This window comes from Hibiscus syriacus, unplaced genomic scaffold (genome assembly GCF_006381635.1).
Source record: "Hibiscus syriacus cultivar Baekdansim isolate YM2019G1 unplaced genomic scaffold, ASM638163v2 tig00116970_pilon, whole genome shotgun sequence".
NCBI classification, from domain to species: domain Eukaryota; kingdom Viridiplantae; phylum Streptophyta; class Magnoliopsida; order Malvales; family Malvaceae; genus Hibiscus; species Hibiscus syriacus.
Genome location: NW_024063494.1, coordinates 1,014,019 through 1,034,081, shown reverse-complemented (window position 1 = coordinate 1,034,081; position 20,063 = coordinate 1,014,019). Strand labels below are relative to the sequence as shown.

Sequence of the window (20,063 nt, the reverse complement as noted above, 5' to 3'; positions counted from 1 at the left end):
AAGAAGAAAAAAAAAAGATATCCGAAAAAACAAAGGAGAGAAGTCGAGAGATCTAGAACCCAAAAAAACAACAAAGAAAAGAAAAACATAAAAAAGGAGGGCATACCTTTATTCTTGATTGGATCTGTGGTCTCCATCGAGACAAAGCTCTCGATTTTAGAAGGTAACCTCTAGTCTTTTTTAGATCTAGGACAAAGGGTTGTGTTTTAGGGGGTTTAGACTTGATTTTCGAGTTAAGGGTGAGAGGAGAAAGCTTTTGGGGTTGTTTGGCTCTTTCCGACGACCGTAAACCACCGTGAGCTGTCGTTAACCATCGCCAGAGGCGGTGTCCCTCTCTCTCTACGAGAGGAGTTTGAGAGAATCTCTCTTTTTCTCTCTCTCCTCTTGTTTAAATGAAAGTGGACAAATGGGGAAGGGCTTTCTGCGCGTTTTCTGGTTAGGGGATAATAGCTTGTTTAGTCCATGTTTTTTGTAAATCTCACCCATGATTTTATTTCTTTGGGGATATTTATAGTGTAGACCCCCTTCTTTTGTAATTTCATTTTTCAGTCACTTAATGAATTTTTACCTTATTTTATTTCGAGCGGTTATGTTTTAGTATTTATGTTTTAGTCCCGTTATTATATATTATATTATTCTTGTTAATGTTTGATTTTGGTAATGATATTTGTAAATCTTTTATTTTAGTCACTGCTATACATTTGATTTAATTATTATTTGGCCTTTTTTCTGGTTTATTTTATTTTAGTCCCAAATGTTATTTATGGTTTATTTTCATTTCCATTTCCATTACCTATAATGTGTAATGTTTTCAATCTTGACTCTGGTTTGTTTTTTATTATTGTTCGATCCTTTTGTATTTTGGTCCTTGGAATTACCAAATACTTTCATTTTGACCATTGTATTTTGGTTTGTAATATTCATTTGTTTTTATTTCAGTCCCTTATGCATGTAAACATTTTACATGTTATGTAGCCATTTATATCATATGTAAATAAATATGTTTAACTCTATTTATTGTAAATATTTTATTTCACATGTTTCCAATCGCATTTGTTTCTATTGTATTTCCTTAACTATTAATATTATTCAAATATTTTCAAGAACTGCATTTGTAGAACGGACGTGGAAAGTATCACTTAATCGGAGTGTTGCAATCTGATACGACGTTAGAATAAAATGAGAGCTTGAAATGAATCAAAGCTATTTTAGTTCTAATTAATCAGTTTTAATTCAAATGATGTAATGCATGTTTTAAATAGCAATTTTTGTTATTTTACGCAAATGTCAATTTTCAGTTTATATATTCGATACGCATTTTTATCGGGGAGGGAATATTATTTACATATAAGAAATAGGCGAATAGCTTTCCCGATGGAGGATTGCTAATCTCGAGATTTCTTTTCAATTTAAAGAATTTTATCTAATTAGTTAATTCAAATCAAATTAATTAAACTTTAATATATGCATCATATTCTAACCTTATATTCGATTTATATTTTCTACCATTTACGACTATGTGTAAAAGATTTAATACCAATTTTTTGGCGCTGCGGGGATGCTTATCCTTCCCCACACGTAACTGACTTCTGGACCTGTTAAATCGATTTTTTGGTAAACGCAGACTAATTTTTGTCTTAAAAATGATTTTTTAAAAAAAATATTTTATAAGACATTTTTATGTATTCGACCTACCTAACCCTAAAGGTTGATGGCGACTCTCTTTTAGTTTAATTCAAATTAATTCAAAATCTCCAATTTTTCAAATTAAAGTCATAATTGTTTTTCAAAAAAATGGTTATTTCAGATATCATTATATTTATATCCTTCTGTTAATATTATTTTTGTTCATTGGTCTTGAAATTTTTGAAAATTAAACTTGAGACTTTCTAAAGAAATAACTTGCTTTTGAATGTTTTGCGAATTCTCTTAAAAGATCGGCGTTTTTCCCGAAAAATCACTGGTGACTGGTATATTTACCGATCTAACACCGGTCAGACTATATTTCCCGATCTAACACCCTTTGTAATAAAGCGTGCCCCCTGCACCGCGCTATATGTTGATTTGGCGCCACGTGGGGTAAGGCGTGCCTCCTGAACCGCGCTATATGCTGACATGGAATACACGTGGGTATAGCGTGGCCCCCGGAGCGCGCCTTACGCCACATAGGGTATAGCGCGGGTTAGGGGCCACGCCTTACCTTTAATTCTCTGATATAATTATATATAGCACGGGACAGGGGCCGCGCCATACCTTTAACGGATATAATTATAAAAGGCACGGTGCATGTATCGCGCCTTGTATAATTATAACAACTTTTCTCGGCTATAAATACCCTTTTCCCCCGGTTAAGTTCCTCACATCTCTCCTCTCAACTTATAAATTAATACAACAATTCCGTCAACGAGTCAATAATTCTGACAATTGTCTCATATTTAATTCAGAAGTTCGTGCGATTTTTTGTTATAAGGTAATTTTGTGATAAATTTTTTTATTATACTTATTGTTTATTATGATTATTTGAAAAAATATTACACTAATTGTTGTCAATTAATTTCTGTGTTTGTAAAATTAGAAAGCGGGAATATACGTCGAAATAGTTTTGCGGTACATGTAATAATATAAAATTATATTATTTAAATTATTTACGTTTATGTGTAAAAAATTTATTATGTTATATTTTTGTTCATATATTATTTATTTAATCAGCATTGTTTCAGTTATTTTTTTTTTTGCAGATATAATGTGTAATGTTTTCAATCTTGACTCTGGTTTGTTTTTTATTATTGTTCGATCCTTTTGTATTTTGGTCCTTGGAATTACCAAATACTTTCATTTTGACCATTGTATTTTGGTTTGTAATATTCATTTGTTTTTATTTCAGTCCCTTATGCATGTAAACATTTTACATGTTATGTAGCCATTTATATCATATGTAAATAAATATGTTTAACTCTATTTATTGTAAATATTTTATTTCACATGTTTCCAATCGCATTTGTTTCTATTGTATTTCCTTAACTATTAATATTATTCAAATATTTTCAAGAACTGCATTTGTAGAACGGACGTGGAAAGTATCACTTAATCGGAGTGTTGCAATCTGATACGACGTTAGAATAAAATGAGAGCTTGAAATGAATCAAAGCTATTTTAGTTCTAATTAATCAGTTTTAATTCAAATGATGTAATGCATGTTTTAAATAGCAATTTTTGTTATTTTACGCAAATGTCAATTTTCAGTTTATATATTCGATACACATTTTTATCGAGGAGGGAATATTATTTACATATAAGAAATAGGCGAATAGCTTTCCCGATGGAGGATTGCTAATCTCGAGATTTCTTTTCAATTTAAAGAATTTTATCTAATTAGTTAATTCAAATCAAATTAATTAAACTTTAATATATGCATCATATTCTAACCTTATATTCGATTTATATTTTCTACAATTTACGACTATGTGTAAAAGATTTAATACCAATTTTTTGGCGCTGCGGGGATGCTTATCCTTCCCCACACGTAACTGACTTCTGGACCTGTTAAATCGATTTTTTGGTAAACGCAGACTAATTTTTGTCTTAAAAATGATTTTTTAAAAAAAATATTTTATAAGACATTTTTATGTATTCGACCTACCTAACCCTAAAGGTTGATGGCGACTCTCTTTTAGTTTAATTCAAATTAATTCAAAATCTCCAATTTTTCAAATTAAAGTCATAATTGTTTTTCAAAAAAATGGTTATTTCAGATATTATTATATTTATATCCTTCTGTTAATATTATTTTTGTTCATTGGTCTTGAAATTTTTGAAAATTAAACTCGAGACTTTCTAAAGAAATAACTTGCTTTTGAATGTTTTGCGAATTCTCTTAAAAGATCGGCGTTTTTTCCGAAAAATCACTGGTGACTGGTATATTTACTGATCTAACACCGGTCAGACTATATTTCCCGATCTAACACCCTTTGTAATAAAGCGTGCCCCCTGCACCGCGCTATATGTTGATTTGGCGCCACGTGGGGTAAGGCGTGCCTCCTGAACCGCGCTATATGCTGACATGGAATACACGTGGGTATAGCGTGGCCCCCGGAGCGCGCCTTACGCCACATAGGGTATAGCGCGGGTTAGGGGCCACGCCTTACCTTTAATTCTCTGATATAATTATATATAGCACGGGACAGGGGCCGCGCCATACCTTTAACGGATATAATTATAAAAGGCACGGTGCATGTATCGCGCCTTGTATAATTATAACAACTTTTCTCGGCTATAAATACCCTTTTCCCCCGGTTAAGTTCCTGACATCTCTCCTCTCAACTTATAAATTAATACAACAATTCCGTCAACGAGTCAATAATTCTGACAATTGTCTCATATTTGATTCAGAAGTTCGTGCGATTTTTTGTTATAAGGTAATTTTGTAATAAATTTTTTTATTATACTTATTGTTTATTATGATTATTTGAAAAAATATTATACTAATTGTTGTCAATTAATTTCTGTGTTTGTAAAATTAGAAAGCGGGAATATACGTCGAAATAGTTTTGCGGTACATGTAATAATATAAAATTATATTATTTAAATTATTTACGTTTATGTGTAAAAAATTTATTCTGTTATATTTTTGTTCATATATTATTTATTTAATCAGCATTGTTTCAGTTATTTTTTTTTGCAGATATAATATTGCCGCACTTTTAAACTCAAAGAATGACGCGACTTTCAGCTATTGTTTATTATGATGGTGAAATTCGAGAAGATGAAACCGGTGTTGTTTTCGTATCAATTGAGCGTGTTAAAATATCATTGAAGAGAAACATAACTCTTGATGAGCTGATAACGAAGATTTCGAGGAAGATTCATGTTGGAAGTAGTAGAAGAATGTCGTCGTTGCAGAACAGATTTCCAACATCATTGTTGCCATTAACTTATACACCATTCGAACTTTTGAACAATGATGATGTTGAAATGATGATTGAAGCTCAAAGTAATTATTCAGACGCCGATATTGAGTTGTATGCAAATTTTATTCAAGTGTCGAGATATATGATTTTCATCCAAGCGAAGTAGACCGTCTTCCATTATATATCTGCAAAAAAATTATATAAGTAAAATATTAAATAAATTAAAATACTTAAATAAATTAAATATAAAATATTAAAAATATAATAAAATATACATTAAACAGAGAATATAAGAGTATTTGAGAGAATTTGAGAGAAATTGAGAGAATTTTGTGTGATGAAAGTGATTGAGGATGGGGTATTTATAGAGAGGATTAGGGTGTGAAGCGTTGGGGTAAGAGTGTAATTAAACATATAGTGCGGGGCAGGGGCGCGCCTTTTTGACGCGTGGCAAATACACAGGTAAGGCGCGGCCCCTGATCCGCGCTATACCCACGTGTATCCCATGTTATCATATAGCGCGGTGCAGAGGGCGCTCCTTACCCCACGTGGCGCCAAATCAGCATATAACGCGGTTCAGGGGACGAGCTTTACTGCTAAGGGTGTTAGATCGGGAAATATAGTCTGACCGGTGTTAGATCGGTAAATATACCAGTCAACGATGATTTTTCGGGAAAAACGCCTAAAAGATCACAGGTTCATATTTTATGATTTTAAAAATAAGTTAATTTGTTAATCAATAATATTAACGTCACATTATTGGAATGATAGAAATAGAGTGATATTAATAGTTTAAGGATTGATATATAATATTTTAAACTTTGGGAACCAACTAATAGATCACCCTGTAGAGATTAATATATAATATTTTAAAATTCAAGGAGAAACTTAAACACAAGTCATAATTTGAAAGCCTATGTGCAATTATCTCTTTTAACCCTTTGAGCTTTTAAATTTTAATAAGATTCTAGTCTTAACCGCGTGATTATATATGAAGTGACAGAGAAGTAACATTAACTAATCTTTTAAAATTTAATAAGATTCTAGTCTTAACCGCGTTGTATGGCAAAATGATGTACAAGTACAATTTTCTTTTTAAAGATTGGAAACTGTATTTCATTCATAATGAAATAAATTAGAATTATAATATATTAAAATATAGAAAGAAATTTAAGGATAATAGTTAGTAAAATATTCATACAAAAATAAAATATTAAACTTAAATATATGAAAAAAAATAAAATATTTCGTTCAAAATGACGACCACAATCAAAAGAACTTAATAACCTTCCTAAAAATTATTTGTCTCTGTCAAATGAGATAATTTACAAAGTGATAAAGGAGTGGTGAGCAAACCAAACAATCTGATAGGTTGTTTCACTACAAAATTCTGATTATATCGACAAACAATCTTTTACGAGAGAGGGTATCTGACTATACGTGGCCACTGACAAACCAATCAGAAAATAAATGTCGTGGTGGTTTTTGTGGAGCACCAAAACGACCACATGTATGCGAAAAACGTACTCAAAATTCATAAGGATCGTGTCACATGAACAGAGAAAATATGTACCACAAGAACAGAGAAAAACATGTCATAATGATAGAGATTCTTATTTAAAATTAAAGACAAGAAAAAAAGACATAGTATAAAAATATAAGATAACTATTAATCACTGACGGTCGATAATCAATACTAAGATTGATGCCACCATCATTTAAACAAAAATCAAAAAGAAAGAAAAAGAAAAAGACACATAAAAATATGTGGTATCATCGAAGATCCACCATTTTCAATCATCTTCAGGGCATCCTTGCTATCAGATTCTACTACGACTTGATGTAAGTCCAAATTCGAAGCTAAAGAAAGACCTTCATAGACGCCCCATAGTTCCACATCACGAACCGAACATCTTCCAATTGCTTTCGTAAATCCGTCGATCCATTTTCTGACATGGTTCCTCAAGACACCACCACAAGCAGTCGCTCCACACTCTAAATGGCCACCACCATCAACATTAAGTTTGTACCACCCAATAAGGGGAGGGAGCCAATTAGTAATCCGAGGAGCTTGTTCTTTACTGTTATGCATCGACGAGGCAGCATGAGAGGCTTCATGTTGAAGACGTTTGCTTTGATGAAGGATGCTGCCATCTGCTATGAATCCCGGGTCAAATTAAATATGGTTTCTTCTTGTCTAAAGGCACCGAATAGCCGATCCGAACAAAAGATCCCAATCAGTCCCAACCTTGGGAAAGTAGCATGGGTCATGGAGGTTTTTATCAATCCATAAGTACATATCCATGCTGTTGAATTCGTCAGGGCCAGAAGATTTGATCAAATCTCTCCAAACAGCATTGGCACCCCTACACTCATAGATGTAAAATCATAGATGGATTGATGGGTGTTAGAAAATTTAGATTTTTATTTATTTTTTAAATGTTTTATCCTTATATTATATATATATATTTAAAATATTTACTTGGTAAAAGTAAAATCATGTTTGTGTCTCTTCTTATCATCATGCTTCAATGCACTTGCTAGAATTTCAAAGCTACATCCTTGCCCTTGGCTTTTACCTTAGCGACTTGATCTAATCCCATCTTATTTAAAACAATTTACGTTATGGACTGCCCATGCACATGATCTGCCTAAAAGTTAAAGTCCACTTGAAACAGTTTGACCAGAGTTTTTAAATTTTAAAATGTTACTTAGCATTTCGCCGTCTGTCTCTGCAGATGATTCGATAGGGCCGTTTAGTTTATTGACTTTGTAATTGTAGCCTTCTGTTATGCAGCTCCCATGTTTTCTATTAGCTTGGGAGTATCATCAATTTCCTATGGGATAACTTGTACACGATTATTTTCTTTATATATATAATATTATACTGTTTGGATGAAGTTTACATATTACATATATAAATAATTTTATTTATTTAACATAAAATAAATAAATAAATATAGTTTTTAATGGTAAAATTTAAAATTTTTATATGATTACTCGAATTACAATCAAATATATATAATTATAAAAAAAATTTAGATAAAACTTAATAGTTATCTTATTTTCTAAAAATGAATCTTTGCCTTTATATGTACCATAAATCGTGAATAACCTTTCGTTTTATATGTGCGTGTAAAAGAACCGAACGTTAAGGATGAACATTGGGTGAGAAGGACTGGATTTTTGGCCGTTGGTATCCGACCCGACCCGACCCGAAAATATAAATATTATATATGATCTTGTTCCTTCTCAATAAATTTTAGTTTTTTCCCATTTCAAATTTGTTTCGATTTTTAGAATAAAATTTCGAACCGACCCTATTTGATTATATTAATATTTTAAAATAATATATTTATAATTATTTATTATATTTTAAATGATTAAAATAATACATTTATAATATTTTATTTTTTAAATAATTAAGAAATATATTTTAATAAAATAAAAAAAATCTAAAATATTAAATATAATATAAATTAATTGGGTGGGGTAGATGATTTTTCACCTTAAAGTCAGCCTCAACCCGCCTTGAAATTATAAACTATATAGGCCGCCCGCCCCAAAATTCCAAAAAAACAAAGCATGCCCCTATAAGGTCAGGTCAGGTCGAGAACCATCAGGCTCAGGTATTTTAACCGTCCCCACCAAACATTTAGCGAATCTTTCGACAAGATGTTCGCTTATGTTCGTTTATTTAATAAATAAATGAATATGAACAAGGTTTTATGTTCATTCAAATGAACACGAATAAAGGACTCGTTCGTTCATTAACATTCGTTAACGTTCGATAATCCGTTCATTTATGACCGTTCATGTTCGTTCGTTTATATTCAACTCTATCTCCTGATCCATTTAAAATATTAATAACTAATAAATTTAAATTTAAATCCCATTAATATTTATAAACTCCATTACAGTTAAACCCAAATAAAAAAATATTCAAATCAATTAAAAAATATAAATCCTAAAATAATTTGGAATGATAAAAACTTTTCTCACATCTCAAAGATAAATCTAATAAATTATACGCCGTTTACATTTGTTCGTTTGTGTTTGGTTATCATTTAAAAGAACGAGCATAAACGAACACGAATAAGCTACATTTCTTAATGAACATAAGCAAAAAGTTTCATTCGTTTAGTTGTTCATATTCATTCATTTGTCTAGTTAAAATTAAATGAACGAACATGAACATACCCTCGTTCTGTTCGTTTGCATGCCTAATTTTATTAAATTTAATAATTTTCTTATCAAAATTTTATTGACGATTGGTTGTTATGATGATAGTCTAAAGTTTGAGAGATTAACAGAAAATTTGTGGATATCCTCTTGTTTTGTTTGAATTTAATTTTCTCCTCTATCAACATATTTGATTTTTTTTTTCTAACGACTTAAAATATAAGAAAATAAATTTTATTTATATAAAAAAACCTATTTATGTTAATTGTAACAAAATTACTTTTTAACATATTAGAAATATTTTTAATTTATTATATCATATTTAAATTGAAACAAAATTACTTTTTAACATATTATAAATATTTTATTCTATTTATGTTAAAGTTGTTTGTTTTTCACTAGTTCAAATGAAAATGTTATGCTAAAGTTTTCATTTTTTATTAAGTTTGTTGGATTATTTTTTATATGATTCTTTTTATGAATTGATTTTTTTGTTTTTAAAATAATATATATATATTAATTTTAAATTTATATATTAATGAAAAATAGACAATACGATATATGTAACTACATTTAAAGAAATTATAATGTTTAAATTGGAACTGTATTTATAAAAAAAAAATGGTAGTGTAGCAAAACTGATTACAGTTTTGAAGAATATTTCCGCTTGAAAGAAAAATTGACGTCGTCAATTGGACAGGAGTCGACATTGTAACAAGGAAAATTTATTTGTGAACTGATAGCATCCATGGCCATGGGTGTAATTTTATAACTCCAACCCGAGTTTCAAAAGGCCAATATAAACAGGCTTTAGAATTAGTCGTGTCTAAGTTTTCGAATCAGAAAAAGCAAAGGTCATTATTTGGAGCTGCTGGACAACAATTTTTATATTTTATTTTATTGGGCATCAATAATATTATGTTATATCATTTAACCGAAAATATTACCAAGTACAATAACATATTAAGTACCGTTTATATAATGTAATAGGTAGCGCTTATATAATAAAATAAGTTAATTACTGGAAACATTATCAAGCACAATAATATATTAGGTACCGCTTATATAATGTAATAGGTATCACTTATATAATAAAATAGATTAATTACTGGAAACATTATCAAACACAATAACATATTAGGTAACGCTTATATAATGTAATAGGTAGCGCTTATATAATAAAATAGGTAGCGCTTATATAATAAAATAGGTTAATTACTGGAAACATTATTAAGCACAATAACATATTAGGTACCACTTATATAATGTAATAGGTAACACTTATATAATAAAATAGGTTAATTACTGGAAATATTATTAAACACAATAACATATTAGGTAACGCTTATATAACGTAATAGGTAGCGCTTATATAATAAAATAGGTTAATTACTTAATTTGTTATTACAACATATTAGATAAACACTTAAAATGTTATCAATGATAACATAACTGGTTAATTATTATTTTGTTATTTTAAAATAACTTGTATATTTATTATAATTTAATAACATTATTTTGTTATTACTTAACTTGTACGTTATAAAAAAAAGCTACGTTAATTGATTATAATATTTTTTTATATTCATTTATTAACGAAAAAAATAAGAGAAAATAACCTCATTGACCAAAAATGCCTTATAATATACGATTTTAACCAATTTTTTTGGATTTGTCAAAATGACCAACTAAATCGCAATGCGATCGATAATTCGCAACGCGATCTCCGGTATCGCAAATCAGTTTCCAGATTCGATTATCGCAATGCGAACTTGGAACTATCGCAATGCGAATATGTAAATCGCAATGCGATAGTCGAAGTTCGCGTTGCGATTTATTCCAAATTCGCAACGACTGGTGGTATTGCATTTGTTTCTTAAGAATTTTCTTTAAAAAGATAGTATTCGCGCGGACGTGTCGAAGACACGTATTACCACGACCACGACCACGACCACGACCACGACCACGACCACGACCACGACCACGACCACGACACGACACGACACGACCCGAGACGAGACGGGACGGCGGCGGCGGCGCGCGAGAGTCTCCCTTGTTCTCTATCACTCAACAAGGAAGTGAGAAAGCCAAGCCTTAAATACCATTCCCAGTAGTGTTTCCAATACTATGTGGGATTGAGCATTACCAACACTTGTTTCCAATATAATATGATTATTCAGGAAACAATTAACAATCATGCACCTTAAAACAACTAAATCAGCAACCAATTGTATTAGTATTATACGATTAAATATGTCATAATTAAAAGTCAATCTACAATCAATCGCGATTATTGCAATTTTAAGCAAAACATTCAAAAATAATATCACTATTTAAGGCTCAATCCCACATAGTATTGGGAACAAGTGTTGGTAATGTTCAATCCCACATAGTATTGGAAACACTATTGGAAATTGTATTTAAGGCTTGGCTTTCCCACTTCCTTGTTGAGTGATAGAGAACAAGGGGGACTCTCGCGTGCCGCCGCCGCCCTTCGACTATCGCATTGTGATTTACATATTCGCATTGCGATAGTCTAAGTTCGCATTGCGATAGTCGAAGTTCGCGTTGCGAATCTGGAAACTGATTTGCGATACCGGAGATCGCGTTGCGAATTATCGATCGCATTGCGATTTAGTTGGTCATTTTGGCAAATCCAAAAAAAGTTGGTTAAAATCGTATATTATAAGGCATTTTTGATCAATGAGGTTATTTTCTCAAAAAATAATTGCATCTTATAATTAAGTTTACAATGTAATATAATAAAAATATTATTTAAAAATAAATTATTTGTGAATTATAAAAAAATATTTATTATCTAATTATTACATACATATTAACGTAATTTGTAAAGGACTTGCAAAGATTATTTATTTATTATAAGGATTCTTTTGTTTTTAATGACGTAAAAACTCATTAATATTTTTTATAACGTACAAGTTAAGTAATAATCGCTTATATGACATTATTTTGTTAATTACTTAATTTATTATTATAATATATTAGGTAAACGCTTAAAATGTTACCAAGAATAATAATAAAATAATATTATTTATTAACAAAATAATAATATTATTTTTAAAATAAACATTACAAATTTATCTATTACATTATAATTATCGGTTTCGATATTTTTGGGATCTATAAAATTTTAAATGTATCAACACTTTATGCGTGCACCTCGTTGGGCATTTATTATGGAAAAAAAGTATCGACACAAACTTAAAATGTATCGATACATTATGTAGACCTATTTTCTCATAAAACCGGTATATTTATACCTAGTATATTGTAAATTTACGTATTACATTGTAATTATCGGTTTCGATGTTTTTGGGATCGATACTTTTAATAAATGTATCGACACTTTATGTGTGCACCTCGTTTGACATTCATTCTGGACAAAATGTATCGACATTTTTTAAATTTGTGTTGATACATTATGTTAACCTATTCTTTCATAAAATCAGTATATTTATACCGGTTATATTAAAAAGTTATCTATTACATTATAATTATCGATTTCGATGTAACATATGTGTATATACTTTTTGAAAATGTATCGACACATATGTTTCAATATTCTCTCATTATAATATAATTAATGATATATTATTCTTATTATAATAAATAATAAATATAATTTATAATAATTTTATTTTAATAAAATATAATAATCATAATTTTTTATTTATAAAATTATAGATATAATATTTTAATAGTAATATTGAAATAAATAATATTAAATAAATTATTCTAATATTTTAAAAAATAATATTATTATTTTGTTAATAAATAATATTATTTTATTATATTTGATTTTTATAATAAAGAATTTTTTTTAAAATTGTATAATTTGTGTTTACTAATTTTATCATTAAAAAAATTTATTTTTACCGGTTTTGTTATTGTTGGTTAATAAAACCGGTAAAAATTACCTAAAACATTATTATTTCTACCTAAAACATCAATGTTTTTTAACATTTTCGGTAAAATGCCCAACAATAACAAAACCGGTAAAAAAATAATAAAACCAATAGCGCTTTACCTGTTTTGTTAAAATAATGATATTTTCGGTAATTTTTACCGATTTTGTTATGCACAACAATAACAAAACCGACATATTTTTCCCGGTAAAATATCAAATAATAACAAAACCGGTAGAAATAATGATATTTTTTTATATTTTTTACCGATTTTATTATGCACAATAATAATAAAATCAATACCGCCTTTTTTTAACTTATAACAAAATCGATACTACTTTTTTTAACAATATATTAAGTGTCTCACGTGAGCATTCCCCGTTTACGACGTGTGAACAACAATAGTACCCCATCTGTCAAAGCGCACATCCCAATTCATTTGTGAAGGAAACCAATCAAATCAGAACAAACAAAAAGGTGTCCGTCGATATGGTTTTTGTTCTTTAATGTGAACCTCAGTGGAGTAATGTGCACCCACCAAACCTGCTTGTCGTGATGGAAAATTGTGCAAACAAGGAATCTTGAAATGGGCCAGCGAGCATGTCATGCATAATATATTCCTACCTCACCATGTTGACTTGGATGGGGGTGATTTTACACCAACGATGGAAAAAATAACCTATTTCACAATCGATACACTATGCATAATTATCAACAAGTGTAAATCTTGAGACATGTTATCTTCAGTGGTTATCATATGCCATCAATCGACGTTTGGAGAAAAGTTTGACGTGTACTTATCAATTACTAATAATTGAGTTGGAGACATTGTAACTGAACGCCATCCCAATTCAATGCTCTCAATTCCAGCAACAACAGTCCAGAAAATTTTCCGTCTAGGAGCCCAACAAAATGGAGTGCTCCAGCACTGGCCCTAGCTCAAAATAATACCTTTCAACTCTCCTCTTTATTACTCCGTAAGCCAATCTTTTACTCTACCACCAGCTCAGGTGAAGGCAGAGATGGATCAAGAGAACGGATAAATACAACCGTCCCCTACACATTTAAAATTATTATATATTTTAAATTTTTTCTGTATTTTACGTTGAAAATATGTTTTCATCTCTTCCTAATTCCTAAAATTTTAATAGTTTCTCTCTCAAAATAAAATTATGCATCCATCGTCCCTAAGTGAATGTCCAGCCATAAGTGGCCCCTGAATTTTATATAATTCCTCTCTCTTACCCTCGAGTTCTTCCTGAGATATCACATAAACAGCTTTTATTAAGTCCTCCCGGTAGAGCACGTATTGGATGCAAAACTTTAATCGAAGACGAGTGGTTTTATTTTCTTATTGCCATTCTTTACAACTTCATTTTAGGGTGTGAGGTTTTAATGTTCTCGTATTTGGATCCTTCATAATTGTGGCAAACAATTTTGATCATACGACAAACATTCGATGTTCTTTCTCCCCTTCTCTTGGCTCCTCCATTTGTTGATGGTGTAAGAAAAGAAAATGTAAAAATTGGTTTCTCCTTGTACTAAGCTTGCCTATGATTTCTCTAATGCCAATTTAGTTACAAACCACAAACTGCAGGACGCAATGAATCATGCAATCTGAACCACTCTACATGCTAAGCAGTTGAAAATAAAGCCTAACCGCAAAAAACAGGATTCACTTTACATTGCTCTCTTACATTTATTTACTCTAAATTTGGTTGAAAAGCCGATATGATGCAATCTGAACCACCCTATATGTAAAACCTAAATACATGGGCGGCTAGCTAAAAGCTCCCCTTGCATCCTTATTTACACTTTGAAGTCTACCAAGCACTCTCAATGACCGAACACATACAATACACAATACACGTCTTAAATTAGTTTATTTTTTCTACGCACATGGTTCACCTGAGAGATTGTTCTTTATCTTACATTTTGAAAGACCCTGTTGTTCAGAGAATAACATCCTATAGGTTTAGTTCATCTTTCCCATAAATGCGCTGAAGCTCACGAGTTGCTGCTTGAAATGATTCTGGGAAGACGGGAAGTTATAAAGAGAATTAGTTAGACCACTGGTTCTATATGTAAAACCTAAATACATGGGCGGCTAGATAAAAGCTCCCCTTGCATCCTTATTTACACTTTGAAGTCTACCAAGCACTCTCAATGACCGAACACATACAATACACGTCTTAAATTAGTTTATTTTTTCTACGCACATGGTTCACCTGAGAGATTGTGCTTTATCTTACATTTTGAAAGACCCTGTTGTTCAGAGAATAACATCCTATAGGTTTAGTACATCTTTCCCATAAATGCGCTGAAGCTCACGAGTTGCTGCTTGAAATGATTCTGGGAAGACGGGAAGTTATAAAGAGAATTAGTTAGACCACTGGTTCTATGGCAGCAATAATACAGGGTCTTTCATGCTCCTACGAGCATAATCTGAAGAAGTAGAAAGCAACGAGGCAGCTTTGCGGCTAAACCAAATTTAATTTACCTTTCCAAATGCGAAAAGACTTCTGATTAATTGGTGCACCAAACACGGTTTGAATTGTATCGAACAGCAAGCTCTCGGGCGTGCTCTTCAATTCTTGTACTATCTGATAGATAGTCTTTCCATTCTCAAAGTAAATGTGATTGTTCGGATGCTTTGTTTTGCAACCAGCATGGTGCTCAAACTTATACGCATTTAGCACCTAACACACAATCATATAGAACTCAGTGATGCACAATCAAAAAAGCTTCGCGGGCAAATTTTGATGCTACTGCATGGCGTACCTTAGAGAAGTTACATGATTGACACCCACAGAGATATCCAGAACCTTTTACAACTCCAGGAAGCTCCTTATTACAGACGGTCATACAGGGATAAAACCATTAGGTAGAAAGTAAATACAAAGAAAAAGAGGCCAAGAAAAGAACTATTCCGTTACCTCCCGCGACAAGGAAATGTACTTCACATGTACACCATCAAGCATACCAGTCGATATCAAGCTTCTAACATTTGAAGGGAAGCTGTTCGGAGCTTCTTTCTTTGATGATTTGAACTCTGGTTTAGTCCTTGAAGTAGAATTAGGTCTTAATTTAGCAGTCGGAGTTGCAGTTGCAACTGAACCAGTAATAGGCATGTCCAAATGTTTTCCGGAAGCATCTTCCAATGTTGGATTGGAAGATTGACAGTATGATGGATCAAAGCTATCAAGAGGCCTGCCCACTGGGATAATTTCATGCTCTTCATGAAAGCCACCGAAAGAAAGAATATCAGCATCTTCTTTAACATAAGTGTTGGCCATCGATATTGGAATTTCATTATCCTTATTGTAGGCAGGGGTAGCTGTTGCGTTATGCAAATCATCCCTGTTATAGGTATGACTCATTGCTGCAACATTATCACACTGCTTATCATAGTCATGCCCCATTGAAATGAAACTACTTATATTTTCCCTGTTATACAACTCAATTGTAGGCATGTCACTGTTATTTCCCCTACTAAAACTATGTTTTGGATCATGCATACCATTATCAAAATCCTTAACTTGATTGACCTTAACTTTTCTAATTCCACCATAATTAAAGCATGATTCAGAATCTTCAATGGAGGGTGATATCGACAAACCAACAGATACATCTTCACTGAAATGATCTTCAATGCCTTTTCTTCTAATGTCATCTGCTGCTTCTATGGGAGATATGTTCCTGTCACTGAAATTGACAGACCTTTCAGATTCGGAACCAAACAACCGGTCAATAAATTGACTAGGAACGGACTGAAAAGTGGAAACATCTTCCCAAGGGGGAACATTTGAACTAGAAAATTCAGAACTTGATTTGTTGTTTGCAGCTTGTATAGCTTGCTTCTTGTTGGGGAACAGCTGTGACTCAGCATCAACAAACCAATTATGCGGCCGCTTGGGTTCGATCCTAGATGTATTATCAAATGCTGCATCTCCATCAGACACATGCGCAGGACCCTTCGCCATCCAAAAACCTTTATTCTGAAAACCCTGCGAAAAACAATCACTCAGAAGCTGCTTGTTTGTAATACTTCAGTGTTAGATGATCCAAAAGACAACACTATATTTTTCGCGGTAACAAAAAAGTTGCATCTCGCTCAGTCTAATACAAAAGCAAGCCTTTTTTTTCATATACAAATCCAGTGTTCACCCTCAAAGTATGGTTTTTTTTAAAAGAAAGCTTATTTATATATCTTTACAGATAATTAGAAAAGAAACAGTTCCCTAAAAATGCATATTTCATCAAGTAAATAAACAAAATCAAATGATTAAGAAACTTAACCAATAATAAATAACTACCAGCCATTTTATTGTCCTAAAAGAAGTACCATTTCTTTCCAGTTTCCCACTTCTTCGATGCTTCAACCGAAGATGACACACTTCCCTCTTTCTTCTTCTTCTTCTTCTCTAATTACCGATCGAAGCATATAACCTCTTCTTACATCACCCAAATTCAAAGCTTACCCTGTAAATTTTCGTTGAAAAATTATCGTTCATAAAATTTACCTGAAAACCCCGATAATGGAATGGATAAATAGAAAAACCCTAAAAACAATTTCAAAGAGAGTTTTTAATTTCCTTCAATTTTTGAAGATACTTACCATGCTTTACCACCAGAAAATCCGAGGAGCCGTTCGATCGTCCCTTAGTTCATGATGAATTTGCCGGCGAACAGATCGAGAGAGAGTTAATTTTGATTTTATGAGTGAGGAGCACCGGATCTTTCCTCGTGAAAACAAGAATTGTTAGGCTACAACTGCTTTATCACACATCTCATCTGTAAATTTCAAGTCCGCTGCATGTGATGGATCTTGCCCGTCAATTATTTTGTATAACTTCATCTGATGGTGGATGTCGTTCAAGGAAAGAGAGTCTTGGGATTATAAAATAGTTTACACGTGTCAGTTACATAATGGTATAAATAGAGAAAATCGCCTCAGTGACCAAAAAAAGTTATAATATACGATTTTAACCAATTTTTTTTGGATTTGCCAAAATGACCAACAAAATCGCAACGCGAAATAAAAATCGCAACGCGATCCCCAGAATCGCAAATCAGTTTCCAAAATCGCAACGCGATTCTTGAAAATCGCAATGCGATAGTACAAATTCGCATTGCGATTTTCCAAAATCGCAACGCGAATATGAAAATCGCAACGCGAACACATAAATCGCAACGCGTATCCGTAAATCGCAACGTGTATCCGTAAATCGCAACGCGTATGGGTAAATCGCAATGCGTATCCGTATATCGCAACGCGTATCCGTAAATCGCAACGATAATCCGTAAATCGCAACGAGAATCTGTAAATCGCAACGATAATCCGTAAATCGCAACGAGAATCTGTAAATCACAACACTGAAATTTTGGGTATATAACACTGAAATCATAAACTAAATCCCTAAATCGCAACTCATTCCATCTCCATCTATCACTCTCTCCGGCGACATCCGTTCCTATATCCAACGACATCCTTCCCAATCCGGCAACAGGTTTTAGTTTCGCAGCTCGTCTGTTTAGTAAATTAATTTACAACCATGAAATCATCTAATGTTGATCATGTTTGGATAGATTTGTGTTTTGGAGGGTCATGGGATAATGTTCATGGTGTTTTACAATATATGCCTTTACCCATGAATCTTCAACTAAAATTGTCTTTACAAAAGTTAACTTATGAAACTCTAATGCTACGTGTTTCAAATAAATTGAATTTAGAGCCCCTAAGTGGATTTAGGCTATCTTATCAGAGAAATGGTAAAGTTTATTTGTTAACCGACAATGAAGATGTTGAACGATTCATTGCTTACATTAGTGTTTCACAAGATGATGTTACATTGTATGTTGTTGAACCTAGAAGTAGTATTGTTGGGTCAGTAGCGGGTAGTAATCAACTAAGTTTTTCTCAAAACCCACAACCTTTCTCTAATCCAAATCCCAATCAATTTTCAGCACCAAATTCCGGTTTTCGTATTGACCAGTTAGACGATGATGAGCCAACAGAAAAAATTGTGAGTACTAGTCAGTATTCGAAATTTGGTCTTGGTCAATATCCGGACTTTGATATTGGTCAATACACGGATTTTGATGATGTTTCAGAAGAAGAAACAGACCCTGCGTGTAATGATTTTGATATTGGTCAATACCCGAATTTTGATGATGAAACAGCCGTTGCCGAAGAATGTATTGTTGATGATAATGAGGAGGAAGTTACGACTGTGAATGAACATGTTGAACATCCATTCTGTAATTCATATAATCCTGAAGATGAAAAAGAAGAAGAAAAAGTCCCCGAAGAAAAGAAAATGCCACGGGCGTATAACTGGAATATGCCAGAATTACTTCAAATACCGGAAGAAGAGTTGGTAAAGAAAGCAGTTGATTGTTACACAAAAGTTATTCGTATCAAGAAAGATGATTGTTTTGATACAAAGGAAGACTTGAAGATAGCTTTGTATACGAAATGTGTGGAAGATGGCTATCAACTAAAAGTTAACAAATCAAGCAAAGATCGTTTCGAAACAAGGTGTATGATTGACAAAAACTGTACGTGGCGTATGATTGCAAAGAGAATAAAAGATTGCGAAATGTTTCAAGTTAGGACTTTTATTGATAAACATACATGTTCAAGAACCCAAGTTTTTCCTCACCATAGACAGGCAAACAAAAAGGTGTTGGGTGGTTTTTTGGCTGAGTTAATGTTTTTGAATGGCAGGGTATATCGGGGACATGAAATTATGACTGACATGAATGCTCGGTTCAAGATTAGTATATCATATTCTCAAGCTTGGAGAGCCAAATGTTATGCCTTGGAATTGTTGAGGGGGTCGCCAGAAGCATCGTTTGCCCAACTGCCGGCTTATTGTCACAATTTAAAGCTGAAAAATCCTGGGTCGGTAACTCATATCAAAACAGATAGAGATGGACGCTTTGAGTTGCTGTTTATCGCCATTGGTGCTACGGTTAGTAAATCAATATAATTTTGTTGACTCATTTTTGTTAGTTACATGCATTTCACATTTAAATGATTATA

The 20,063-nt window shown here is 32.2% G+C and overlaps 1 protein-coding gene across 3 annotated transcripts; it reads right to left on the bottom strand.

Annotated features, from left to right (window-relative positions):
• Nucleotides 1-14,918: 14,918 nt before the first annotated feature.
• LOC120191511 lies at nucleotides 14,919-17,779 on the bottom strand. Of its 3 annotated transcripts, XM_039194452.1 has the most exons (7): nucleotides 17,634-17,779; nucleotides 17,361-17,497; nucleotides 15,952-17,022; nucleotides 15,797-15,862; nucleotides 15,516-15,714; nucleotides 15,268-15,367; nucleotides 14,919-15,047 (listed from the first exon to the last, which is right to left on the bottom strand). In XM_039194452.1, the coding sequence occupies exons 2-6, from the start codon at nucleotides 17,361-17,363 to the stop codon at nucleotides 15,303-15,305; spliced, it is 1,404 nt and encodes a 467-aa protein (XP_039050383.1). In that variant the 5' UTR covers nucleotides 17,364-17,497; nucleotides 17,634-17,779; the 3' UTR covers nucleotides 14,919-15,047; nucleotides 15,268-15,302. The 3 variants fall into 3 exon arrangements, with proteins under 3 accessions (XP_039050383.1, XP_039050384.1, XP_039050382.1); XM_039194453.1 differs by having other exon boundaries at nucleotides 14,919-15,367; nucleotides 17,361-17,538; XM_039194451.1 differs by having other exon boundaries at nucleotides 14,919-15,367.
• Between the last annotated feature and the right edge of the window lie 2,284 nt (nucleotides 17,780-20,063).